The sequence below is a fragment of the Erpetoichthys calabaricus genome, chromosome 3, assembly GCF_900747795.2.
Source record: "Erpetoichthys calabaricus chromosome 3, fErpCal1.3, whole genome shotgun sequence".
NCBI lineage: Eukaryota > Metazoa > Chordata > Cladistia > Polypteriformes > Polypteridae > Erpetoichthys > Erpetoichthys calabaricus.
Window position 1 is genome coordinate 258,355,189 of NC_041396.2, and position 24,455 is coordinate 258,379,643.

General features: G+C 36.7%; 1 protein-coding gene across 2 annotated transcripts in view; it reads left to right on the forward strand.

Moving 5' to 3' along the window:
- The window catches only part of LOC114648837 (glutaminase kidney isoform, mitochondrial-like), a 67,149-nt gene that overhangs the window by 21,415 nt on the left and 21,279 nt on the right, over nt 1-24,455 (forward strand). For both annotated transcript variants that reach the window (XM_028798109.2, XM_051924073.1), the window contains exons 4-9: nt 249-378; nt 3,975-4,054; nt 4,188-4,351; nt 12,143-12,201; nt 21,498-21,530; nt 21,903-21,961. In XM_028798109.2, coding sequence (XP_028653942.1) covers nt 249-378; nt 3,975-4,054; nt 4,188-4,351; nt 12,143-12,201; nt 21,498-21,530; nt 21,903-21,961 — 525 coding nt within the window. The remainder of the gene's footprint in view (nt 1-248; nt 379-3,974; nt 4,055-4,187; nt 4,352-12,142; nt 12,202-21,497; nt 21,531-21,902; nt 21,962-24,455) is intronic.

A 24,455-nucleotide genomic window follows, 5' to 3' on the forward strand; every position in this document is an offset into this window, starting at 1 on the left:
GATCCAGCCTACATGTTGATTGCTTCACTGTACATTGACACCTAGCCGTCTGATTGTTGGTCAGGCTTGGAGCTGCCACTAGGTTCCTGCTAGGAGGTGTGCTGGTTTCAGAAGATCAGGTTTTTTTCTTCATTCTGTAGCAGTGGCTGCAATGATTTCTGGTGTTTAGCACATCTTGTTACTATTTGTCTGGACATGTTCTGCTTCACCAGAATAAAACTGAAACTTTTGCTTTTGTTTCGTTGCAGGTGTGTGGGTAGCAACATTGTTCTTCTAACACAGGCTTTCAGAAAAAAGTTTGTGATTCCTGACTTTGAAACTTTTGTGTCACACATAAATCATCTGTATGAAAATGCCAGGAGGCAGACTTCAGGCCAGGTAAGCTATCTGCTTTCACCTTAGCTATCATTCCTTGGTTTTGTTGACTTATTTACTTAATGCTTTGTCAGAGTTTGCCAATCTCACTGTATTTGTGACATTTTTTCTGTGCCTAACTGAATTTGTGACAGTTCTTCCCATTGCTTTTGTCTTTATTTTCCATAAAAAATATTAGTGTGTATTATTTTGGAAGTGTGTACTCATTTGCTTTGAAAACGCTTTGTGGTACTGCTTACAGTAAAACCTCCAAAATATATACAGTTAGATCCATAAGTATTTGTACATTGATGCATTTTTTGTTAATTTGTCTCTCTGTATAACACCACAATGGATCTGAAATTAAGCAAACAAGATGTGATGGAAGTATATTCTGTCAGCTTTAATTTATGGGGTTAAAAAAAGGTATTGCATTAAGCTTTCAGAAATGACATCAATTGTTCACAGAGTTCCTCCATTTTCAGAGGCTCAAAAGTAATTGTACATGTGACTTAACAAGCAGTTTCATGGCCAGGTATGGCCCATTCCCTTATTATTCCATGACAAATTAAGTAGATAAAAGAACTAGAGTTGATTCAAAGCACCGGATTTGCATTTGGTGGCTGTTCACTGAAACTCAACATGAGGTCCAAAGAGGTGTCAATTCAAGTGAAGGACACCGTCATTAGGCTGAAAAAACAAATATATCAGAGGGATGAATAAAACTTTAGGAGTGCCCAAGTCAAAAATCTGGTACATCCTTAGAAAGAAGGAATGCACTGGTGAGCTCAGCAATACTCAAAGGCATGGAAGACAATTAAAGTGGACGATCACAGAATTATTTGCTTGGTGAAGGAAACCCACTTTACAACATCTAGCCAGGTCAAGAGCACTTTTGAGGAGGTAGGCATATCACTGTCAAAGTCTACATTCCAGAGACACCTTCATGAATGTAAATACAGTGGGATTACTTCTAGATGCAAACTATTGGTACTTCTGAAGAACAGGAGGGCTAGATTAGACTTTGCCGGAAAAACTCTTAAGTCTGCACATTTCTCAAATAAGGTTCCTTGGACAGATGAAACCAAGATCATCTTGTACAGGTAGTCCCCAGGTTACGCACACCCGACCTACGACTTACGAACGAGGACGCAGCTGCGATGATGAGCCTCAGTAACTGCCGCTCCGTCATTTTCAGCCTGGGGATGCTGCAAGCGGTGGCTGGAGGGGGGCGATTTCGCTGCTTGCGCAGTTTACTGTCCCTTGGGCGGCTCCCGGCAGCAAGCGGTGACCCATGGTCCATAGTCACCGGGGCCACAGCTATTGCTCATGTGCAGGACAATGGTTCGCTGCCAGCCCACTATGCCGCTGCAGCTACTGCTCCTGACTGGACACAGGCTGGATGGAGCAGATGGGGGTGTTTCACTGCCCGCCCAGCACATACGGCTGGTAATGCTGCAAGCGGTGACCCGGTTGTGGCTGAACGGGGCGGCGGGGGTAGCATTGTAGTGTGCCTCGGATGGCTGCCTGTTGAATTGGGATTGGGCGATTCACTACTTGCCTTTGGCCACACTGTGTTCGTTCTACAGCATACTGTAGTGGAGGTGACTGTGAGATGGGCTAGTGATGAACCGCCCCTCGTCACCCCCATTCATTCTCAATAGCAAGCCTGCTTGTACTGTTATGCACATAGCAGGAAGTTGTCTCTTGTCAGTACATCAGACATGTTGATGACTGGTGCCTTGCTGCTGTGATAACGTGTACAGTGCTGTGCAGAAGAGCTCATCTTAACCTTTTGTCTTCACCCTTCAAGAATGTCTCTGAAACACAAATCTGATGCAAGTGCTGGTGATATAGTAAAGAAGAGAAAAACCATCACCATTGAAAATAAAGTAGAAATAATAAAAAGGTCAGAGAGAGGTGAAACTCCATCATTCATTGGCAGAGCACTTGGTTACAGTCAGTCAAAAATAGAATTTATTAAAATAATGTACCTGTTCCAACTTACATACAAATTCAACTTAAGTACAAACCTACAGTCCCTATCTCGTACGTAACCCGGGGACTGCCTGTACTGGAATAATGGGAAGAGAAATGTATGGATAAAGAAAGAATCAACTGATGATCCAAAGCATACCACATCGTCTGTCAAACATGGTGGAGGCAGTGTTATGTCATGGGCATATACAGTATGGCTGCCAATGGAACTAGATCACTGGTGGTTATGGATATTGTGACTGCTGACAGAAGTAGCAGGATGAATTCTGAAGTGTATAGGGCTATACTCTCTGCTCAGATTCGGCCAAATGCTGCAAAACTGATTGGAAGGACCTTCAAAGTGCAAATGGATGATCCAAAACATACTAAAAGCAAACCAAGGGTTTCTCAAGGTAAAGAATTAGAATATTCTTTAAAGGCCAAGTCAGACACTTAGGGCCTCATTAATAATGCCTTGCATTAAATTCATACTAAAACATGACGTACAAACAAAACTAGAAATGTGCATACACACAAAAAAATTAAGATGCATAAAACTGTGCAGAAACAAAGTTCTGTGCACCTTCCCTTTATAAATCCCAGTCAACGTGAATGTACATGCACATGCCTACATTCCCACCCCGACACCAAGAAAAAATGTACTATTTGGTGGCTTAAGCAGTGGAATAAGCAACAAAATGAAATTAATGGAGTGCCACAGTGTGGTAAAGGCACTCAAAAGTTCAAGTTCAGAAAGTCGCACAGTGCTTAAAATAAGAAAGAAGTGGGCAGATATCAAAGTTGACATGAAAAGTTGAGTTGCAGCACACCATCCAAGTGTCAACACCATTGGAGGAGGCAGGAGAATCAACAGTCTTGAAATGTTTTGAAAGACTTATTGTTCAGCATGTTGAAGCTAGCCTCTATCCCAGCATAAGCCCTTACCTGTTTGCTTATATATCAAATAGATGCACAAAAGACACCATCAATGTAGCCCTCCATACAGCCCCTCCATACAATGATGAGCCGCCTGGAACACCTAGGAACCTATGTAAGGATGCTGTTAGTCGATTATACCTTGGTGTTTAATACAATCATTCCTGCCATACTAATTGATACATATTTATTTATGTATGGTATTTATTTGTTGTAGGATGTGGGCTTTTTATATGATTTGTTTGTCATAGTTTGCTGTACTTGCATTGTTTACAGGGTAGCTTTTACAATTTCATTGTACTGGTACAATGACAATCAAGGTGTTCTATTCTATGAAGGCTTCTATGAGGGTCATCAGAGGGCAGTCTTGCCTAAAAGAATCAGCACTTTGTACAGCTGTTCTGAACCCAGTTGTGATTCTAGGTTTTTTTGTATGGAAGTGAACCTTTTATGAAGCGGAAAATTGTGTCTAGTATCTGGAGGTGAGTTGTATTTAGAGCTTATTGAAAGCAAAGAAAGAAGCCAGATACCAAAAGAGAGAGAGAGAGAGAGAAAGAAAAACATTGAGATGTTATTTTCATAATGTATTATTGATACAACTGTACTCTTTTCATCTTGTTTTTTATGTATTTCTAAATATTATTAGTTGTCTGCCTGAACCTTGAGTGTGGTTATAAGACGCCTAACTTATTCATCTTTTCTTGTAGGTTGCTGACTACATTCCTCAGCTTGCCAAGTTTAGCCCAGACCTATGGGGTGTTTCTCTGTGCACTGTGGATGGTCAGAGGTGAGTAGTTACGCATTCAACTTAATGTACAGTACACTGTGACATCCTTCATGTTTCTTCTAAAATAGGACTTTAGAGACATTTTGTGTCCAATAGGAGGCCTTCGATACAGCTTATGTCATGATTGTTTCAGGCACTCTGTGGGTGACACCAGGATACCTTTCTGCCTCCAGTCCTGTGTCAAACCCCTGGAGTATGCGATTGCCATCAATGAAGTAGGAACTGAGCGTGTTCATCGCTATGTGGGAAAGGAACCTAGTGGGCTCAGATTTAACAAACTTTTCCTGAATGATGAAGGTGAGTCTAGGAAACATCCAGAGCTCAAGTGGCACAGTAACAAGTTTAATTAGAATATTGCATACATTAATACTACAACAGACTTTTCATAAGCTGCTCAAAGGAGCACTGCAACAAATAGAGATATAAAATAATTTAACACTAGAAGAACCACAACTGACACCAGTTGACATTGTGCTTTTAAATCTTTAAATATCTTATCAGTTTGCTTGTAATGCTCTTGTCCATCCTTGATTTTTCCTAAATTTCTGCACTTCAAATGCCCATGTTGCTGAAATTTTATTTAGAAAACATGATTGATATTTTTACATAAAGGAGCCCTTCTTATTGCTACAAGCGACACTATTAAATGTTGTTGCAGAAATGTGAATAGCTGTCTCTCTCCTCCATCTTGCACTTGATGGCATTTGAATATCCATTTACCTTGTCAAACCCTCTCCTGCCGCTGTTACTGACATTACTTGTTTCTTACATGTGAATTTCTGCCTGCCTTCAGCAGACAACTATGAAATAATCAAAGAAAAGGAAAAATAAATCACACTTATAATCCACTCATATTGTTTCATTACACTTTTTGGATAGCTGCTCATGTAAGTAACAAATGTATATACTAGATGCTATTCCCTATTTTGGTAAAGATCACACCTGATTGCCAGGGAGAAACAGTGTGACTGGTGTTGTGATTCATGAGCCTTCCACAGGCAATATGAGAAAAGTCACTGCTCACAGTAATTTCATATCACTTTGCATAGTAAATAAGGTACTTGCACAAAGGACTTTTATGGACCTGTAAACCAAGTGAGATGCTATTTTTTTCCTTTTGGCTATGAAGCTATGTAATATTCCATATATATAAATGTAAAATAATCATATGTTTTTGAAAATAAAGTTTTTTCTTTAATTTAATTTCTGAAATAATATATCACTAGCCGAAGCCCGCTGTAGCATATGGCGGTGTAAGAATAGGAACGGAAAACGGTGAGAAAGGAATTCAGAAATTAAGAAGAAATAAATACTTCTTGAAAGACGCAGTTGTGAATAGGTGTTTTGGTGCAGAGATCTACTCATACTACAATATCAGGTCTGTGCTCTGGTCTTTGGGTATCTGACAGTGTATGTAGAATTTCCGGCCAAGCAGGATTACATGTGAAAGCGATAAATAAATCAGGCTTTCCGAATTTACGTACTATGGCCATGGCATCCTGATAGTTTTGTTGCATGTATCTTGGACTTCCTGGAAATGTGGACGGTAATATGATCATTTTGCCTACACGTACGTTGTTATTTTCAGCATTTGCGTGCAGTGCATCTGATAGTCCTTTGTATTGTTCCATGCACAGATCTTGTTGATGTAATCTGAGATAGTTGAGATGAGTGCCCTTTGTTTTAACATACACATCTACGACGTACTGTTGGAATAGTTTGCCGCTGGAGTGCAAAATACTAAATGTATTCCTCATTGCTAATCTGTATTTGTGAATTGGCATTGAGTAAGCCTTATTCGCTTGGCGGTTCTTTTATCGGGAACATGTTGTAAATCTTTGTGCCAGCCAATGGCTCCGTAAGGGAATAAAAGTGGGTAAACCATAGGATCGCAATTCATATTGAGCGTGGAAATCTGTTTACAGGAGTTACCTATGGGATAGATGCAAATGTCCCTTTCAGCAGGCGGTTCGCCATCTTCTCCTACGAAAATCGCTGCAACATCGGTGTGACATGTCGGGGCATTGTATCGTCGTACATCATGCCTAGGGTTTTCCTTGAAAACCATTCATACAGATGCTGTTGGATTGGGCTGAGTGATTTCATGCTTGTGTTTGTGTGATTTAGTGAAGGGGTTGATGGTTCTGAGCATGGAATCTAGCTGGAGAAGTAAATTTTCGCTGCATGCAGAGTTTGCTTTATTTTGTAAGCGTACTTCAGTAGCTTACACTGTGTCAAAAATATACAACTGTCCATATCCTGGAGAGGTAGAAGTGTTAGCGTATAGTGGAGAGATTTGGTGATAAATTTGCTCTTGTATTTTAAAACAGTATGGTCCGTGGCCAGGAGGTTGAGTTATCTGTGCACCCATGGAAGCAAACGCTAGTAAGAGTTGTATTCTTGAATGTGTTCACGATATAATTTTACCTTCTGATGTTTACTGTGTAAGAAGCTGTTGTAAAGACACAGGTGGCTCCCGCAAATGTGGTAAAGCTACTTTACCGTTGTGACAGCACCTCAAGTACTTCTTGGATGTATTATGCTCAGCAGGCCAGTATAGTGCATGACAGTGTTGTACTCTTGGACGGGAAGACAGGAATTAGGTGAAGAAGTACCTGTGGTAACGGGAAGAGGATTGTGTGTATGTCTGCTGAGACTGCGGTGGTTTGGAAACGTTGCTTTGCAGATGTCACATTGCAAGAGTTGTGAATGAGTTTTGTTGTGTTTAGTCAGACAATCCTGTGTAGTGAACTTCTTATTGCATTTCTGGCACTCATATAGTTGTTAGGAAGAATGCCTTTTCTTGTGTTTAGCAAGTGAGGTTTGCGTTTGAAAAGTTTTGTTGCAGGAATCGCACTGGAAGAATGTGGGGAAGGGTTTGGAGGAGGACGAATAGGAATCGAGAAATGCCGTGTCGGCTGCATGTGGGCGGGACCGGTTTTGAAGAGGAGCCACAGGCAGTGTGGGGAAGGGTTTGGAAGAGGACACAGACCTAAAGGAAGAAGTCTCCAAAAATGCTTTAGAAATTTATGTTGGTTCAAAATTCTCATTGTCTTGGCAAATAAAAAGGTTAATAGAAGGGTATGAAAATTGTTGAATATAAATGAAGGAACATTATGCTAAGACTCTACTTATGAAACTACACTGGAGTATTATGTTTGTTTGTGGTCATCTTGTTGTTAAAAGACGCAATATATCTTGAAGCAATTCAGAGAAGAGCAATGAAGTACTGTACATCCCAAGACTAAAGATCATGTTCTACTCTGATAGGCTAAGGGAGTTAAACTTGTAAAGACTTCACCACATAAGATTATATTTGGAAGTAGTGCAGATCTTCAGAATTCTCTAAGTCATTGTTAAAATTTACCCAGCACAATATGTACATTAAAATAGTAAATCACATATTCAATGACAGTGGTGGAAGAGAACGAACAGGTAGTCAGAAGGCATTCTTTGCATAACTGACTGTGGGGATCTGGAACAAACTATTGAGTTATGTAGTTGAAGCAAAAACCTTGACAACTGAAAAAGTATCTGAATGAGATATTTGGAAAACTTAGCTATTTGCTAATCAAATTAATTTGATGCTGTTTTTAATAATCTGGGAGAACTGCCAGGTCACTGAAAAATTTTCAAAAGAATGTGTGTGCTCTTATCTGTTAGTTAACTAATATATTTAAAGTATGGACTGCTGAACTATGCTTATTGGTAGAAATGCAAAAAACATCATTGAAAGTAGGAAAATAAAGTCTGATATCAGGATTGGTTAAATTAACCTAAATTAACCTAAACAAATAATGTGATAATATCACAATTTGTTACCCAGAATTTCTCAGGTAGATCCTGGCCCCAGCAACCCTGTATTAAAATGTGTAGGTTTGAGAAACTACTGAATAAAGAGCAAGTGGTATGTTCAAGTTCAAGTTTATTCCCCCATAGACAGAGTACAGCAAAATTCTTACTTGCATGCCTTACCTTTAATAACGCACACCACTCTGTGGTTCAGTGTACAAGAAGTACTAAGTCAAACAAATATTATACCTTGTAACCTCTGGAGTCTTTTTTACAGAAGGGATCTGGAGAAAAACTAACCTGAAAATCTCATAGATGCTGTGTATTTATTGCCATAAATATAGTTCATGCCTGTAAACGTGATGCTGTTAAAATATTTTGCGCTGAAGGAAAGAAACAATTTGGCAATAAATCCTTATATAAAGAAAATATTTTCTTTTTATAAACAAAGATGTCTAAGTACAGCTTAGTTCATGTAGATTTAAAGTGATATAATTTCTACTATATTTACAGGCTTATTTGTACTTTCTTATTCTGTAAACCTAAAGAAATTGGGCATACAGTATTTGCTTAAACATTAAGGGAACATCAGCAGTATGTAATCATAAAATACTTTACTTTTATCAAAGCCATGCAGTGAAATGCACACTATATACTTTTATATATTATGAATGAATTTTAAAATCATCTAGTAGCAGTAGTAGTATTCCCATATATTATCAATATACATTATTTAAAAAGGTTAATAAAATTAATTACAAAATGCCTGCTCTCTTATTCAAATGAGGCTACAGAAATTAGTCACCAGTGTTTGCTTTGTAGAATGAGAAAGTGTATCAATCAGTCCATCTATTCTTTAACCTGTTTTCTAACTGCTATAACAGCTCAGTGTCACAGACAGTTTAGAGAGCCTTCAGCACAACTTCAAAAAATAGAACGAGCCAGTGTCGTCAATCATGACATGTCATTTTGAATTATCTGCCTTTAAAAGACGTACATATTTTTTGTGATGTTTTACTAAGATTTCGGGATTTGAGCTTTGTTTTGGTGAAATACATGACTGGGGATCTCTGACTGCGTTCTTTCTTCTTTGATATCATGGAGGCACAGTGGTGCAATGATTGGCACTGCTGCTGCACAGCTCAGGTCACCTTTTTGTCCACAATAATGAAATATATATAGAATAAATGAGTTATCTATAATAATGTATTATGATAAAATTAATTTAATAATAATATAATTATATATTATATTTAATTTATATAATTATAATGATATAATTTATATATATAATATAATTATAATAGTGATGTATTATAATAAACAGTTATGATTTTAAAATATCAATTATGTCAATTGCAAGTATCCAAAGTGCTTGGCTAGACCACTGCATAGCGTAGGTCCACCTTCTTTTTTAGTTGCAGCTGACGTCTTTGAATTGCCTGCTGTCAACAGGGATTCTGAGCAACTGTGAAGTTGGTTTTAAATGGGACTGACATTATCAAATACTAGACAGTAAAACCGTCACACTGAGAAATGTTAAAAGCCATTAAGCAAATACAAGTTATTACCAGAACAAGGATAGTAAAACCATAACTCAAGTTGATAAATGGAATTGTATGAGTCATTAACCGGAAAGTTTGTTCAATGCTTTTCGCTAGTGTTTGCCAATGAGCAGGTCGATCTTCGAGTGCCACATCAGTATAAGAGAAGGAGATTTATTACTGCTTACAACACATGTCTAACTTTTTGATAGAGGAAAAGTACAAAGCATCAGCACAGACAGCTTGGAGAACTTCAGCATGACTTCAAAAAGTAGAACAAGCCACGTTGAATTTTCTGCCTTTAAAAGATCTACGTGTTTTTTCAGTGTTTTCAGCATTCCCGCTCTCTGCGTCTGTCTGACTGTGTACTTTCTTCATTGATATCACAGATGCACTGTGCTGAAATGGTTGACACTGCTGGAGCACAGCTCAGGTCACCTAATTGGCCGCAATAATCGGTCCAATATTGTTGGCTTTCCCTAACCCTCAGGGACATTTTAAAGATGACTGCACCATTATAATCCACTCATCTAGTTTAGTTAGTCCTTCCACATTGACTTTAATGCAGTTTGCCAAGTTCGGTGAATATAGCGAAGATTTCTGTGATTTCAGGGAACTCACGACGAAGCAAACTCAGCAATGTTTGCTTATCACTAGTTATAATCTGGGTGCTGGTGAGTGGTGATGTGTTGCATTTGAATAGCACATGCAGGTAAGAACTTCCCTGCACTCCTCTGTACATGTGACAATAATAAACCTACAAATGTATAAATTGTGTACTGGACACCTGTCCACTGCATGGAAAATTCATGAGTACCCTCATATTTACAGTATTCACAACAAACCAGTTTACCATCTCCAAAATCTATCCTCTTTAATAAAATCCCTTTGTGCGTCCAGGTGTCCGTGTGTGTGTGTCTTCTGGTGAAGTGCGCATGCGCGGGGCACGGTGCGATGCGCGATATTACTGTCAGAGAAAGTTAGAGGCGTTTTACGGAAATACAAATCAGTATTACTGTGAGAGGAAATTAAAGGTACACAATACAGTGACGCATATTACAGCCACATACAAGCCAGTATTACTGTCAGAGGAGATTAAAGGCATATTACCGACATGCACGCCTGTATTATCGCCAGAGAAAATTAAAGGTATATTATGGACGTACAAGACAGTATTACTGTCACAGAAAATTAAAGACACACAATACATGGCGGCAGCCCACGAAGAACAGTCAGCTCAGCAAGTAAACATCAACAAAAGAAAGGCTAAAAGAAAGAAAAATACGACCAACAAAAAGAATGAGGTCAAAGTCCCTTGCCATTTAATATAGACTGTTCCTACTAATGTTTATGCACTACTGTTCTAGCGCCCGTTATTGTAACGGGCTAAATGACTAGTATCTTTATAAAAGAGCTTCTCCAGAGCAGTGAAACTCAATAGTTTACCTTTATGCCAAGTTACTAACTTATTCAAGACCTTTGCATTTAGTTAGAGTTATAAAAATTATATTCTAAAGTTTATTCCATACTTACAGTATATATTCTTCAGAAAAAGCCAGTAGTTTTCTCCTTTTCTGCAACTAAAATACTTAATATATATATTCATTATCCATGGCTTCCAGAAATAGGCTTTTTAACATGACAATATAATATAAATATCTTTTATTATAATATTTATATTTTTGTTAAAGACAGGGTGTGGAAGAAGAAAAAAAATATAAGGTGAAGTAAAAACAAGTTATCTCCTATTTTAACATGCCTTGTCAAGTACAGCATGCTGGTGGCATTTTTGATCATTCAGTACTGTGTATCTACCTGAGCCTACTCAGTATAATTCTTATAATTATTTTTGCATTCACAACCCTGCTGTTCTCCCAAGTCCACAGTATAAGTCCACATACTGAAAGTGATTAACCCCTTCCTTTTGCATTCCTTTGTTCTCAACCTGCCTATAGCAATCGTTAGTATGTTCATTATTAATGAAGCCACCAGCAACACCAGACTCCAATGAAAGCAATGGGTGAAATAAGATGTTTCACTGACAGTTTGTATTAACAAAATTTACAGTACCTTCAGAAAGTATGATAACCATAAGGTCCATATTACCTGTTTCCTTCTCTGCTTTTTCTCTGTTTTTCTTCCATGCCTAACTTTTCTTCACTACTAAAGCATTTTATTGTGCTAGGGTAAATGAAGTATGGTATATGTTCTGAAGTGAATTAGGAAGGGGTATTTAGCAGACATTTAATTATTTTTCAGCCTTGGCTACTTAACAGCACACATCTACTAATAGGTGATGGAAGAACAACACATTCAAACATTATGTAAAAAAGCGCTTTGCTTAATTTTTAATAATGATAGCTTCTGGAAAGAAAGAGCTGTCAAAGCATAGAAAGGTAACACATCAACAAAATAAAAATTAAGTCAAACAGTTAAATCAGAAACATGGTGAAGTTTCTTGTATATTGTTGGGTGTTTGGCTCTGTACCTGTATCCGGTTGACCTGTAGCTTCTAAGAATTTCTAGTGTAGCATAATATACATTTAAATATGCAAATATAGAAAATAATCACAATTTTTTGTACAGCCTTTTAAAATACAAATCAAGTAGTATGGTAATCCTATATTAGACTTTTCTGTGAATATCTGAAGAAATGTATCATGACTAGTTTGATATTTTCTTCTCTGTATGCATGCCTTATGTAATATCTATTGTATAACACTGTCTCCTATGGTGTCTTCTCTGTCCACAGATAGGCCACATAATCCAATGGTGAATGCAGGGGCCATTGTCATCAGCTCTCTAATTAAGGTAATTTGTTGATGGTGAAATTAGGAAAGAGAAACACTGAGGATAACTGCATAGTTATAGAGACTGCATGCCTTCAGTGAGGATAATGGCATAAATGTTCACTTTAACAATATGTAGCAACAGCTAAGCAGTATCTAAAAGACTTAAGGAACTCTTAATACAAAGTGACCATTTGTAACATGTTATTAGAAATACACAATCATACTTACATAAGCAAATCATACCATGAATAGTTACATACTTTAACTTTTGGATAAGTGCTCACGCACTGCTCATTGTTCAGAAATGTAATGTGACAAGCAGTTAGTTACATTTCTCATTACAAACAAAAAAATTGAGAGTGGTCTCTCCTAGACTTTCTCGTATACTCAGATATGGGGATGGATATTTGAGGGATAAACCGCAAGACAATGATTATATTTTTATATTATGTACATTAAAAAAAAATCAACAACAAATCAATTCAAATTAATATTATATTGAACAATTATTATAAAAGTAAAGTTTATTAAATCATACTCTGCAGCTGTCTGAATAAAAGATAAAGCACCACTTCTGGTTAGCGGAAATAGTCCAAAAGTTGATAGAAATCTACGTTTTGTACCTACTGCTTGTATGCAAAATTTGGTTGACCTAAGTGAAAGCATACTTTAGTTATTGTGTTTGCATACACACACACACACACACACACACGCACCCACACACACACACACACACACACACACACACACACACACACAGACATAATTCCAAAAATGGTATTTTCAGACTGAGGGAGGTCTAAAACGTCAAGATTCATCAAAATCTCGACATCAAATTTTTGGGCAATTACAATACTTTCCCTATACTTTGTATATGATAAAGTAAAAAGTAACTAAACATGCTGCATAATTACATATTATAGAATGCACAAGTGTGTTAGAAACAGTTACATTTGGGTTACTTTTTCTTCTTTCTGAAGAAAAACTACACATTTGTTAGCATTTCTTATTAAATCCTAAACCCATAAACCTTCATGAAATTGACCATTAAAACTGTCAAATTGTATAATTTTCTTAGGTATTATAAATACTGTAGCTCCCCTGGTTTTGGACTTGATAATGACATTCTCCTTAGGTGCTGACACCTGTCTGAGGGGGCGGGAATACCTGGAGAAGCCGGCTATATAAAGCAGACCCCCAAGCAGCACAGGGGGAAACATAGATACAGCACAGTGTCTCCCAGCTATTAAAGTCCATTGGATTATTGCCTTATAACCCAGTGCTGCTGTGGTGATTACTGGCTCCCTGTGGCCCTAAAGCCTTGTTTATACTTGATCACTGTTGATGACTAAAATACATTTATACTTGTGGCAACCTGTTTGACAGTGTTAGGTCAGTGTTTCATACTTAATGATTTCAAAGCAGAGGAAGTGAGACTCTGCTGATGGAATAAGAGTTGTGCCTGTTATTACTGTCTTTAATAGGGAAAAATGGAAAATGTGGAATGCCACGCCAATTAACCAACAGTGGGGAAAGGAGGGAGACCATGATATTCTCATGAATTGGTGACCTACGTGATGAAGAGATGCACTTCCAGTATTATTTTGGCATGTTTTACTTGCCCATGTCTTCCCTGCACTTCCTTCCACTATGATGACTTGTTACCTCATATTCATGGCTTCGTTCATGATTCTGGCAGTCATGCAACCAGCCTCTCCTTGAAATTCATCATTTAGGATACATGGCGCTGTGTCCACATCGCTGCCTATTTATAAAAAATTCAATACTCTGCGATAACACAGTACATGTGAGGGAGCGTCTCTCTGCGTATGACGTTATATTTGTCATGTGGCCCTCAAGATCAGTACAGACATGTCAAGCATAAACCTGGCTTTACTCTGACAGGAGTAAGCAACTTCTTTTATGAAAAAAGTGAATAATTCTGTGAAATAATTTTTGCAGTTGCAGGAATAATCTTTAGTAGTAACACATATGTGTTTTTTTAAAATAATACAGGTATTTTTCCTTAAAAAAATGATTATTATGTCACTGGTTACTTTAAAAATTAATACGGCTGTGTAATGTTCATTACTTTCAATGCATTACCCCAACACTGGTAGCATGTGTTCCACTTGTATTGAGTTTTTATAGTTTCATTTTTTAAAGCCATATGTTAAAATAACTGATGAAATCATCTTCAAAGAAAAAGGCTATATTCTGAATCTGCTTTTGTATTGCATTCTGCATTGTAAAAGCTTAGTAAATGCATGAAAATACCTTGAGTATGGCAGAAGTACTCTTGCTGTTAACAGTGTCATTTATGTAATAACAGCTTTTGGATAGATTAGAATACACAGGCTAATTGCCACCCAAGGATGGAACACTTTTTTGTATTTGTCATTTATGAAGACATAGATAGGAGCTTACCCATGGTGTGCTGTAGGGTGAATGCCTGGTCTTTGTTTTATTTCCTAATGCATCGTTAGTATAGGTCCAGCCAGTTTCTGTTTAATTTTCCTTGTGAGAATGCTCTTCCTGAGACTTCAAGAAAAATGTTTCGCTCATTTGTCTTATTTAGTTAATAACTATGCATGAACCTTGATATATGACAAGGAGTGAATTTGAATGTACTGTATTAGTAGGATATAAAAGATATAATAGTGACCCAATAAACTAGTGTTGGGAAGAAAAAAAATGAAAATTGACTGCTGAGTGGAAGGATGAATAAGGAGCAGTAAAGGTGTGAGTAGAGAGTGGAAGTATAGCTATGATTTGACCATTTGTCCTGCAGCAGTAAGTGACACCTAGGGATCCTATCAGCTTTTATAAGGCTAACACAATTTTTAACCTTCCTTCCTTTTATGTTTGCATTAAACTCATTTATAATTTTTTTCAGAATAAATTAACCCTAGAAGCTAAAAAAGGCAACAAAATAGTTCCAACTGGATGGGTCTTAAAATTTATGAACTAGTTTTAATGCTGAAAAACTTATTACATTGAAATGTAAAAGGCAATTCACATTTTTTTTTACACTTGTTGATCTTTTCTATAACATGACTGACTCTCATCTTCATATAAAACATGCAACTTATATTTCATTCCTAATCCTTTGCCTAACACTATTTATTTATTTATATAGAACATTTCCATACATGAAATAAGTTCAAAGTTCTTTACAGTAATAGTAGCTAAAGAGAGTAACAAAATGAAAGTAAAAAACTGAAGAACAATTATTTATAAAAGATAATTTAAGAATGGGTCCACAATCCTGGAGGGCCTTAGTGGTTGAAGGTTTTCCATTCAACTAATTTCTTAATTAGAAGATAGTCCTTGCTGATAACGAAATTAGGTATTTAACTATTTTTTTTGTTAGTGCTTTCATTCATTCAACAGAAATTTTAATTGCACCGGCACATAGGAAGTTACCTTCCTGTCCTTTATTTTCTGAAGTGCTCTGGAAAACTCTAGCCTGTTCTTTCTTATGGCTTCCTTCACAGCAAGAAAGTCTAACACTATCTGCATATCTTGGTTCTTTTCAACTTCTGTCCCAAATGATTCCCCAGTGTAAACTTGTATATTCCATGAACAACTGGCCTGGACATCACATTTTTATTCCATACTTTACTGGAGTGTTTGGCATGTACTGCAATTAAGAATTGGAACCCATTGTTCATCCACAGTCCCGTGAGGTTAAAAATTGTAAACATAGGGCAATTGTTCAACCTGTTTATCCCACACACCTCTCATTGCAGTATGTTTTGTATTTCTCGCCAACCAAACCTTGTTTGTCTGTGATCAAAATGTATGCCTATGGGAAATTTATATTGTTTCTAATGGTATTGTAGCTGGAAATATATCTCCATAGACTTGTTGTTCCCATGTGCCAGGTCTGGTTCCCACACAAGAATCTTTTAATTTTGGTGCACAAGGTTATAGTAATTTTTCTTAAAGTTTAAACTTTACATGGAAAACAGTCAACAGAACCACTAAAAAAAGAAATTAAAATGTTATGTAACTATTTTAGATTTTTCCAATTTTTAAACATCTACAGAGCCTAGGGCCAATACAGTATGTATAGTATATGCTATACAGGATTTTAAAAAACTTTTTTTTTTTAACTAGGGGGCTTCGCCCCCTGCTCGCTTCACTTGCCAACCCAAATATTTGTTTTTCTGGATACACACTTTTAAGATTTTTTTTTCTTTTAATTTTTGCTATTTCATTAGTTTCACTTTTATTTCTGAACTTCTGTAAAAACAATATTTGGAATGTTTCGAGTCCCAATGTGCTGAATCTTTTTAATGAGGTCAGTGAGACATGTGTTTAATGACTTTGTACCATAATTCAGGATAGGTTTCTCTGTTTGGAATTTCAGCACAGACAAATTGATCCACATCATCAGCAGTTAATAATTTTTTTTGCAAAGTAACCAATAAATGCATGTGAAGTAAACTCCGTTTTTTGAAATTCTCTTGACTTAAACTTCAAAGCCTTACAATATTTACATACTTCTGACATATCACCTATGTCCATATATTCCATCTCTATTTGCCTTTTCGTTATTTCTCTGAGTAATAAATTCTCTTTCTTTGCGCTAATGCGGTTTACTTTCTTTGTTTTGACACTGTCGTTTTTTTCTGCTTTCATATTCTGTATCTTGCTCTGCATGTGTTTCACGCCTACGTTTTTTTTTTTTTTTTTGAGCCTTTCAAATTCCATTGCTTTCATAATCTCTAACCTGCTTTGCATGTGTATAGCGCCAGCATCCGGATTGGACATGCTTTTTTTTCAATTCCACTTGTTCTGGGCTGATAATTACTTTCCTTATTTTCTGAATTTACATCCAAGATTATTCTTTTTCTTTTTTGTCTCTCCAATGCTTTTGAGTCTCTTTTCTCCACGCTGCTTTCTTCTTCACTTAGCCGTCTACATTTCATCTATAACGTATTGTCCTTATACACTTTATATGCGCTGAGAGCCCTGGATCTGTGTGTGCTCAAAGCCAAAACACGATTGAGTGTGTTGCTGCCTGTGCTCTTATTTGGTTGTAAGTAGGGCGTGTCTTGCAAGAATCTCGTGTTCTACGTCAATGCGAGATGGTCCTGGGTCAATCTCGTTTTTGAAATTCTCTTGACTTAAACTTCAAAGCCTTACAATATTTACATACTTCTGACATATCACCTACAGTATGTCCATATATTCGATTTCTATTCACCTTTTCTTTATTTCTCCGAGTAATAATTTCTCTTTCTTTGCGCTAATGCGGTTTACTTTCTTTGTTTTGACACTGTCGTTTTTTTCTCTTTCATATTCTGTATCTTGCTCTGCATGTGTTTTGCACCTACGTTTTTTCTGGGGCTTTTGAATTCCAGTTTTCATTATCTCTAACCTGCTCTACATGTGTTTGGCCCCCTTGTTTTTTAACCTCTTTATGACGTTTTACTTTGTTTTCTACTGTCTTTTATTTCTGACCTTGCTTTATCCTGCTTTTGTTTCAATGACACCTGGTCCGTGGTGATTATTGTCCCTTTTTCGAGTAATAATTTCTGTTTGTTTGCGCTACTGCAATCTTTAATTTCTTTCTTTTATACTTTCTAATTTTCCTACTTTCATATTCTTTAACTTTCTCCACATGTGTATCGCTCCAACTTTTTTTTTTTTTTTTAAGCCTGTCGAATTCCATTGCTTTCATAATCTCTAACCTGCTCTGCATGTGTATAGCGCAAACGTCCGGATTGGACGTACTTTTTTTTCAATTCCACTTGTTCCAGGCTTATAATTACTTTCCTTATTTTTTGAATTTGCACCTCTTCTTTGTATATCACAAACAATCAGTAGAAAAAAAAATGTATATTCTTTCAGATCATCTGTATTATCTCATTGTTATAAAAATCACTTCAGTTATTGAACAGGTCTGGATTCACCTAATATTCATTCAGCCTCCAATTCTGTGAAACCGCTTATTCCAAGTTAGGATCACATGGAATCAGAACCTGTCTGTGGAGCATCAGAATAGGGTGCCAGACCTTTGAAGGCCATACTCATGCATGTTTCAGAAATCATTTATACAGTTTTGCATTGCTATTTGACCCAGCCTACCATTTTTTGGGATATTAAAGAAAACTGGAGTATCAGGAGGAAATGTATGCAGCCACTGGGAAAATATGAACAGTATATGAAAACAGTGAGTGAGGCAGGACTCTAAAATAGTCCCATTGCAACTGTGAATAAATAGTGCTTAAAGACTGTAACAATACAGAATAATATTCAGGCTGTATTGATTTTTTTACCAGTTGAAAAACTCCAAGGAGGGGAGGCATATTTGTTTTACTTAATGGATTATTAGATTGTTATATTTACATTTTTTATATTCAATGTTCCGTGTATTGATCCATCTTGACCGTGATAACCAACAAGACTGACAATTCACCAAAAGGTTCATCGCCCACTAGCATATCTAGATAAGATAGCAGTATCCACAGTCTTTTTATTTATTTTGATCTTCCAAATATTAGCTCCAACACAGAACCGATTTTTGTTACATAGATTATATACTCTTTGTCACACTATGCCCTTTTTCACTTTGAAAATAGTGCAGTAAAAGAGTACATAAATGTAGCACATATGATGTTGTCTTAGAGGAGGTTTATACCTAGAAAGTACCTGACCCTAGAGTTAATTTTATGTTGCAATCCGAGTACAACAAAACATAGCTTCACTGGTATCTTTATTATGTTTTTTCAAAATCTTTCCATTGCCTTTATTAATGAATTAAATATATTTTGAACCAGAGTATTTTGAATGTTACTAGTCTTCGGTTTCAAGTCCTATATTCCTGTACTTGCTTTCAAAGATTCAAGAAGAAATTCAATATTACCACTTTAGTAGGGACCCAGAGGAAGCTTTTCACTTCAAAGAAATATATTTTTATGATGTGAAATGTCCTAAAATGCATCCATCCATTCATTATCCAACCCGCAATATCCTAATACAGGATCACGGGGGTCCGTTGGAGCCAATCCCAGCCAACACAGGGCTCAAGGCAGGAACAAACCTCGGGCAGGGCATCAGCCCACCACAGGGCACACACACACACTAGGGACAATTTAGAATCGCCAATGCACCTAACCTGCATGTCTTTGGACTGTGGGAGGAAACCGGAGCACCTGGAGGAAACCCATGCGGACACGGGGAGAACATGCAAACTCCATGCAGGGAGGACCCGGGAAGCGAACCCAGGTCTCCTTACTGCGAGGCAATGTGCTGCCCTTGTCCTAAAATGCTAATGTGAAATATTTTTAGGTGGCTTGATCAGTTTTGTTCTTATCAGATTAATATATATGCATATATGTTTATAAATGTACTAGCCATGTTACCTGTCAAAGACAAGTAATAGAATACAATGTAAAGTATTTTAAATGTCTTGCTCTATGTGTACCTTTAGCACCTTTCCTTGGTATCCTCATGTGTCTGAACTGCTCTTGATTGATGTTCCCTTTTTCAAGCACATTCCTGTAAAGCCTGCCTCATTTTGAAGCTCATTGCTTGCCTACCATGCCTTTACTCCTCCTCATGTGTCTCACATTCAGACTTCCTTTTTTGATTGCGTTGCCAAAGCAAAACTGAACAATTGCTTTGCTCATAGGAACTGGATACACACACAGACCTTAGTGTTTTATTATATAGCATATATTCTACCTGTGTGGCAAAGCAGGACAGGTTGTGTCATATGTCTCTTTAATGCCGCTACTGTTAGTTGACTCACAATAGCCACTCTATTAACCTGAAAAAATATCACAATTTCTCATAGCAATTTACATACAGTAACTGTTCTGACTTGACCATAAGACTGCTGTTGGCCGAATATTTTTGGGTTGTGACCCATGCTTTTTAAGAAAGTGATTCATTCATGTGTGACAAACGCAATAGAGTTGGTATTTTTGATAAAGTCATACAGGGGCTTTCAGTGCATGGGACCACTTCATGTTACAGCATTAGTTCTGTGACTTCTTCTAATTAAATGGACATACTGTACATGACCCATTTATACCAGCTTACCTGCTTAAAATAGGCATATGAAGTATAATATAAATAATAGTTTTCATTGTGTAAACCTTACAGTTGTATGAAACAAAAACTGAACTTTGTGATTATGTGTATTCACCAGTGAACCTAAGGGTATGTTTTGTTCCCCTTTCAGTAATCAGTTTCCTGCTATCCAAGACAGGATGCTGACCATGAATTTTGTGGAATACCAGCTTGCTGATGAGAACATGTTATAAATTAAAGGACTATTTTAACAGTGATTTTAATTCTTTCTATCACTGCTGTTTTTCAGTTCTTGTTAACCGATTATTCATTTCTGTGTGCCTATGTTACAGTTACAATCTGCTGGCTTGCTTCCAACGTGCTGGGGTGGCAGCTATTTCAGATCCTATCAGAGAAAAGTTTGCAGAAGGGGTGTATAGGTCAGGTGACTGCTGGCAAAGGAAAGACTTAAAAACAATTCTCTGTCTTTATAGACATGCTGAGTTGTTCAGTGGTCACTTTGAAAAATTACTGTGTGCATTATAAACACATATACTGTAGATGTAAGCATTCTGTCCTGTTGGGTTTATGAATAGCCAAAATGTTTTTTAAACATGAATATTGTGAATATTGTAGTTTGTTTTATATATGAATAACCACACTAGACTCCTGAGTAGTCAATTTAAGTTGAAATATTTACTGTGGTTAGTTGGAATGTCCATGCCAAATTCTGCTGAGAATATTTAGAATAGCTGTCTTTAGCCAAAATAAATAGACTGAAATCTGCTGCAGTAGCCTTGAATAATCAAACTTTGCTATGATGTAGTCATTTTAGATATTTTTTGTGCTCATTTAAAGCTGTGTCTTTTACTTTTTGTGACCACATATGAATGTAATTTCTGCTGTCTTAATTTTGTTCAAAGTCACTCTTTTGTATGGTGATCATCATGAGTCACCATCCAGTATTCATTTATTAAGCAGATCCATATATATGATTTTTAACATTCTTAATAGCTTTGCTGGGGTATGGTTGTAGACACTTTCACAATTTCTGTCTGCATCTTTATGCAATAAACATTTAAGTGGTTGTATTTCTTTTAATCCATAACCTTAACAGTATCCTTCAAGACATCCTTAGTGACAACCAGTGCCCACAATCAGTTACCCTGATAACAGTCAATATTTCAGTTCTGCTTGTAGCAAAGAGGATACAGCTGCTGAATAATGTTAATGCGCTTATAGTATAACCACTGCTAAAGTCACTAATGCTTCTTTAATTTTTCACAGCCATCTGCAAACAAAGCTGAGAAGTTTGACTATGTGAGTATTTCTCTGTGTCTATGAATCTCGGATTATTTGCTGAACTGGACATGACCTGGCTTATAGTTTATATTTGAACTAGACAAACTAGACATATAAAAAAAAAAGCTTAACATTGTTTTTAAAGCAGATCAGACTGAAATCTCTGCTATAGTATGTTGATAAATCTCATATTTCAATGATTACAATGTTTTTTTTTACAGTTACCAATAATTATCAGTCAAACTACTTGATAACATATAGTATTGTGCAAAATTCCACTATGCCTTAAATCAGGTGGGGAAATTAAGCCATTATTTAATTTGCTTGTGGAAAGTGGGAAGAGGGCTTAAAGGATAGACTGTCAACTGATATGTGATATTTATTCAACAGGTGATGGATTTCCTCAACAAAATGGCTGGATCTGAGTATGTAGGGTTCAGCAATGCCACGTAAGTCCTCATTAACATATATAACATATACCTCCCTCGGGCAAAGGCACAGTTTTGCAGAACAAATCAGAATAGATTGATTGTGCTTTAATTAAGAGACACCTTTAATACCTACAGAGGTGTTAGTTATAATTCTTATAAACATCAATATTAAACGCAAACAGTATTCAAAGTTTGAGTTACTTCTTTCAACAGCATTAGCATGCTATAGTTCAATTGTAAATGTACGCATAAATGAGAAAAAGCACCTAATAGACACCCTAATATAATAAATCATTGGGTTTCAGTGTTAATATTGTGCCACTGGGTAAACCTTATTGTTCCTACTTTTTTTGGCTTGAACATCTACAACAATATATTTGAAATAATATGCAGTATACTGTACATGAGCTCTTCTAGCCTTCTGATTACCTTTATGAGTTACGAAGTGCAGGTGGGGTGGCTACCCCACATCACAAACCTCCAGAATTTCAAACATACCATCTCACATGTTAACCCTCTGTTTCTTTTCACCTAATTTCTCTAGTGAGCTTATGACCCAACCCTTCTCCCTTCCCCATGCTCAGTGTATCTTTGTTTAGCAGTGACTTTCAAACAAGATGTCTGGGTTCATTTTCTAGTCAGGTCCCACAATGATTTTGGGATCAAGAGTAGTCAATACGTTAATTTATAATTAAACATTATTACTGAAATATCCTACATTTACTGGATGTGATAGCAATCTTAAGATAGTCATTTCCTCATTTCTTTGTCCCCATGGGATTTCAGTAATTAGATTTTATATTTTTTTGCTTTGTACAAGCATGTTTTCATGAGCATACAGAGGATGTAGGGATGAAGAGTGCCAAACACTTAATAAATCTCTGTTCTTTGCTCAGACTTTAAACTTTTCTTTAGTTAGAATTTACTGTGAAATTGTAACAGTTCTACTTATACAGCTGTCTAGCTGGAGGCCAAATCACTCATGTTTCATTCAATCTAATTTGGTCTATAGATAGGTTTTTTTTCTTTTCAATTCAGTTTATTCTGATGTCGTGCACTTCTGTGAAGAGAAGCCTAGAGTCCCTGCATGGATGTACAATTTTACAATTATGACTTAAAATACAAGACAGTGAAACATTTATATAAAGTGCCATGCAAATATATTGGGATAAAGGACTTATTCTTGTAACTTTATATAAACAAAGAATCTTAATGCTGAATTTTTGTTCTTTATGCTATTTTTTACAAGGCAGTGAAACTCAGAAATTAGTTAAAATAGAGCCACGTATTCCTAATTGGAATGAGAACAGGGCTTTGTAGGACATTTTCCTTTTTCCTTGAACAATTTCTTTGGAATTGTTGTCATGCCCATGCTTGAGTTTTTTAGTAGATTCATTTATAAAATAAATGTGTATATATTTATATTTTGAGAAACTGACTTGTAAATATGCAGTCTTATATGTTACCATCTATTCCTGAGAACCTTGTTACATTTAATGAGAGCACAATGGATGTGGACACATTTGTTGGCATCCTTCCACAAAAAAAGAAGAACCCAGAATTGTCTCTGAAATAAATTGAAACTGACAAAATTAATTGGCACCCATCATTATTTATTTCTTATTTAACAAAAATCAGACTTTGCTTTAGAGTATTGATTCAACAGAATATTTCAAATAATAAAAATGAAAATGGCATGGACAAAAATGACCCATCACCTAATATTTTGTTTCAAAACCTTTAGAGGCAATCACTGCAAACAAATGATTCCTGTATCTCTCAATGAGACTTCTGCACCTGTCAACAGGTTGTATGGCCCACTCCTCCTGAGCAAACTGCTCCAGGTGTGTCAGGTTTGAGGGGTGCCTTCTCTAGACTGCATGTTTTAATTCATTCTATAGATTTTCAATAGTATTCAAATCAGGGCTCATAGAAGGCCACTTCAGAATAGTCCAATGTATTGTTCCTAGCCATTCTTGTTGACTTTTAGCTGTGTTTGTTGGGTCATTATCTTGTTCAAGGATTTATGACCAGCGACTGAGACAGAGCTCTGTGACACTGAGAACTACATTTTTCTCCAGAATGTCTTGTTAGTCTTGAGATTTCAATGTTCCCTACACATACTCAAGGCAACCCATGCTAGATGCAGCAAAGCAAAGCCTCCTCCATGTTTCATAGTAGGTATGATACTTCATTTTTTTCATCTGTGGATATAGAGGTGATGTGGCTTGCCAATATGTATTTTAGCAAATTGCAAACTGGCTTTTTTATGTTTTTTCAACAATGGAGTCCTCTTGGGTCTTCTTCCATTGAGCCCACTGTCACTCATAAAGTGACGGATGGTGTGATCAGACACTGATGAACCTTGAACTTGAAGTTCAGCTTGTATCTCTTTGGAAGTTGTCCTTGGCTTTTTGACTACCATTCTCACTATCCTTCTGCCCATTATGGGGTTGAATTTCCACTTATGGCTGTGTCCAGGAAGGTTGGCTACAGTCCAATGGACCTTGAA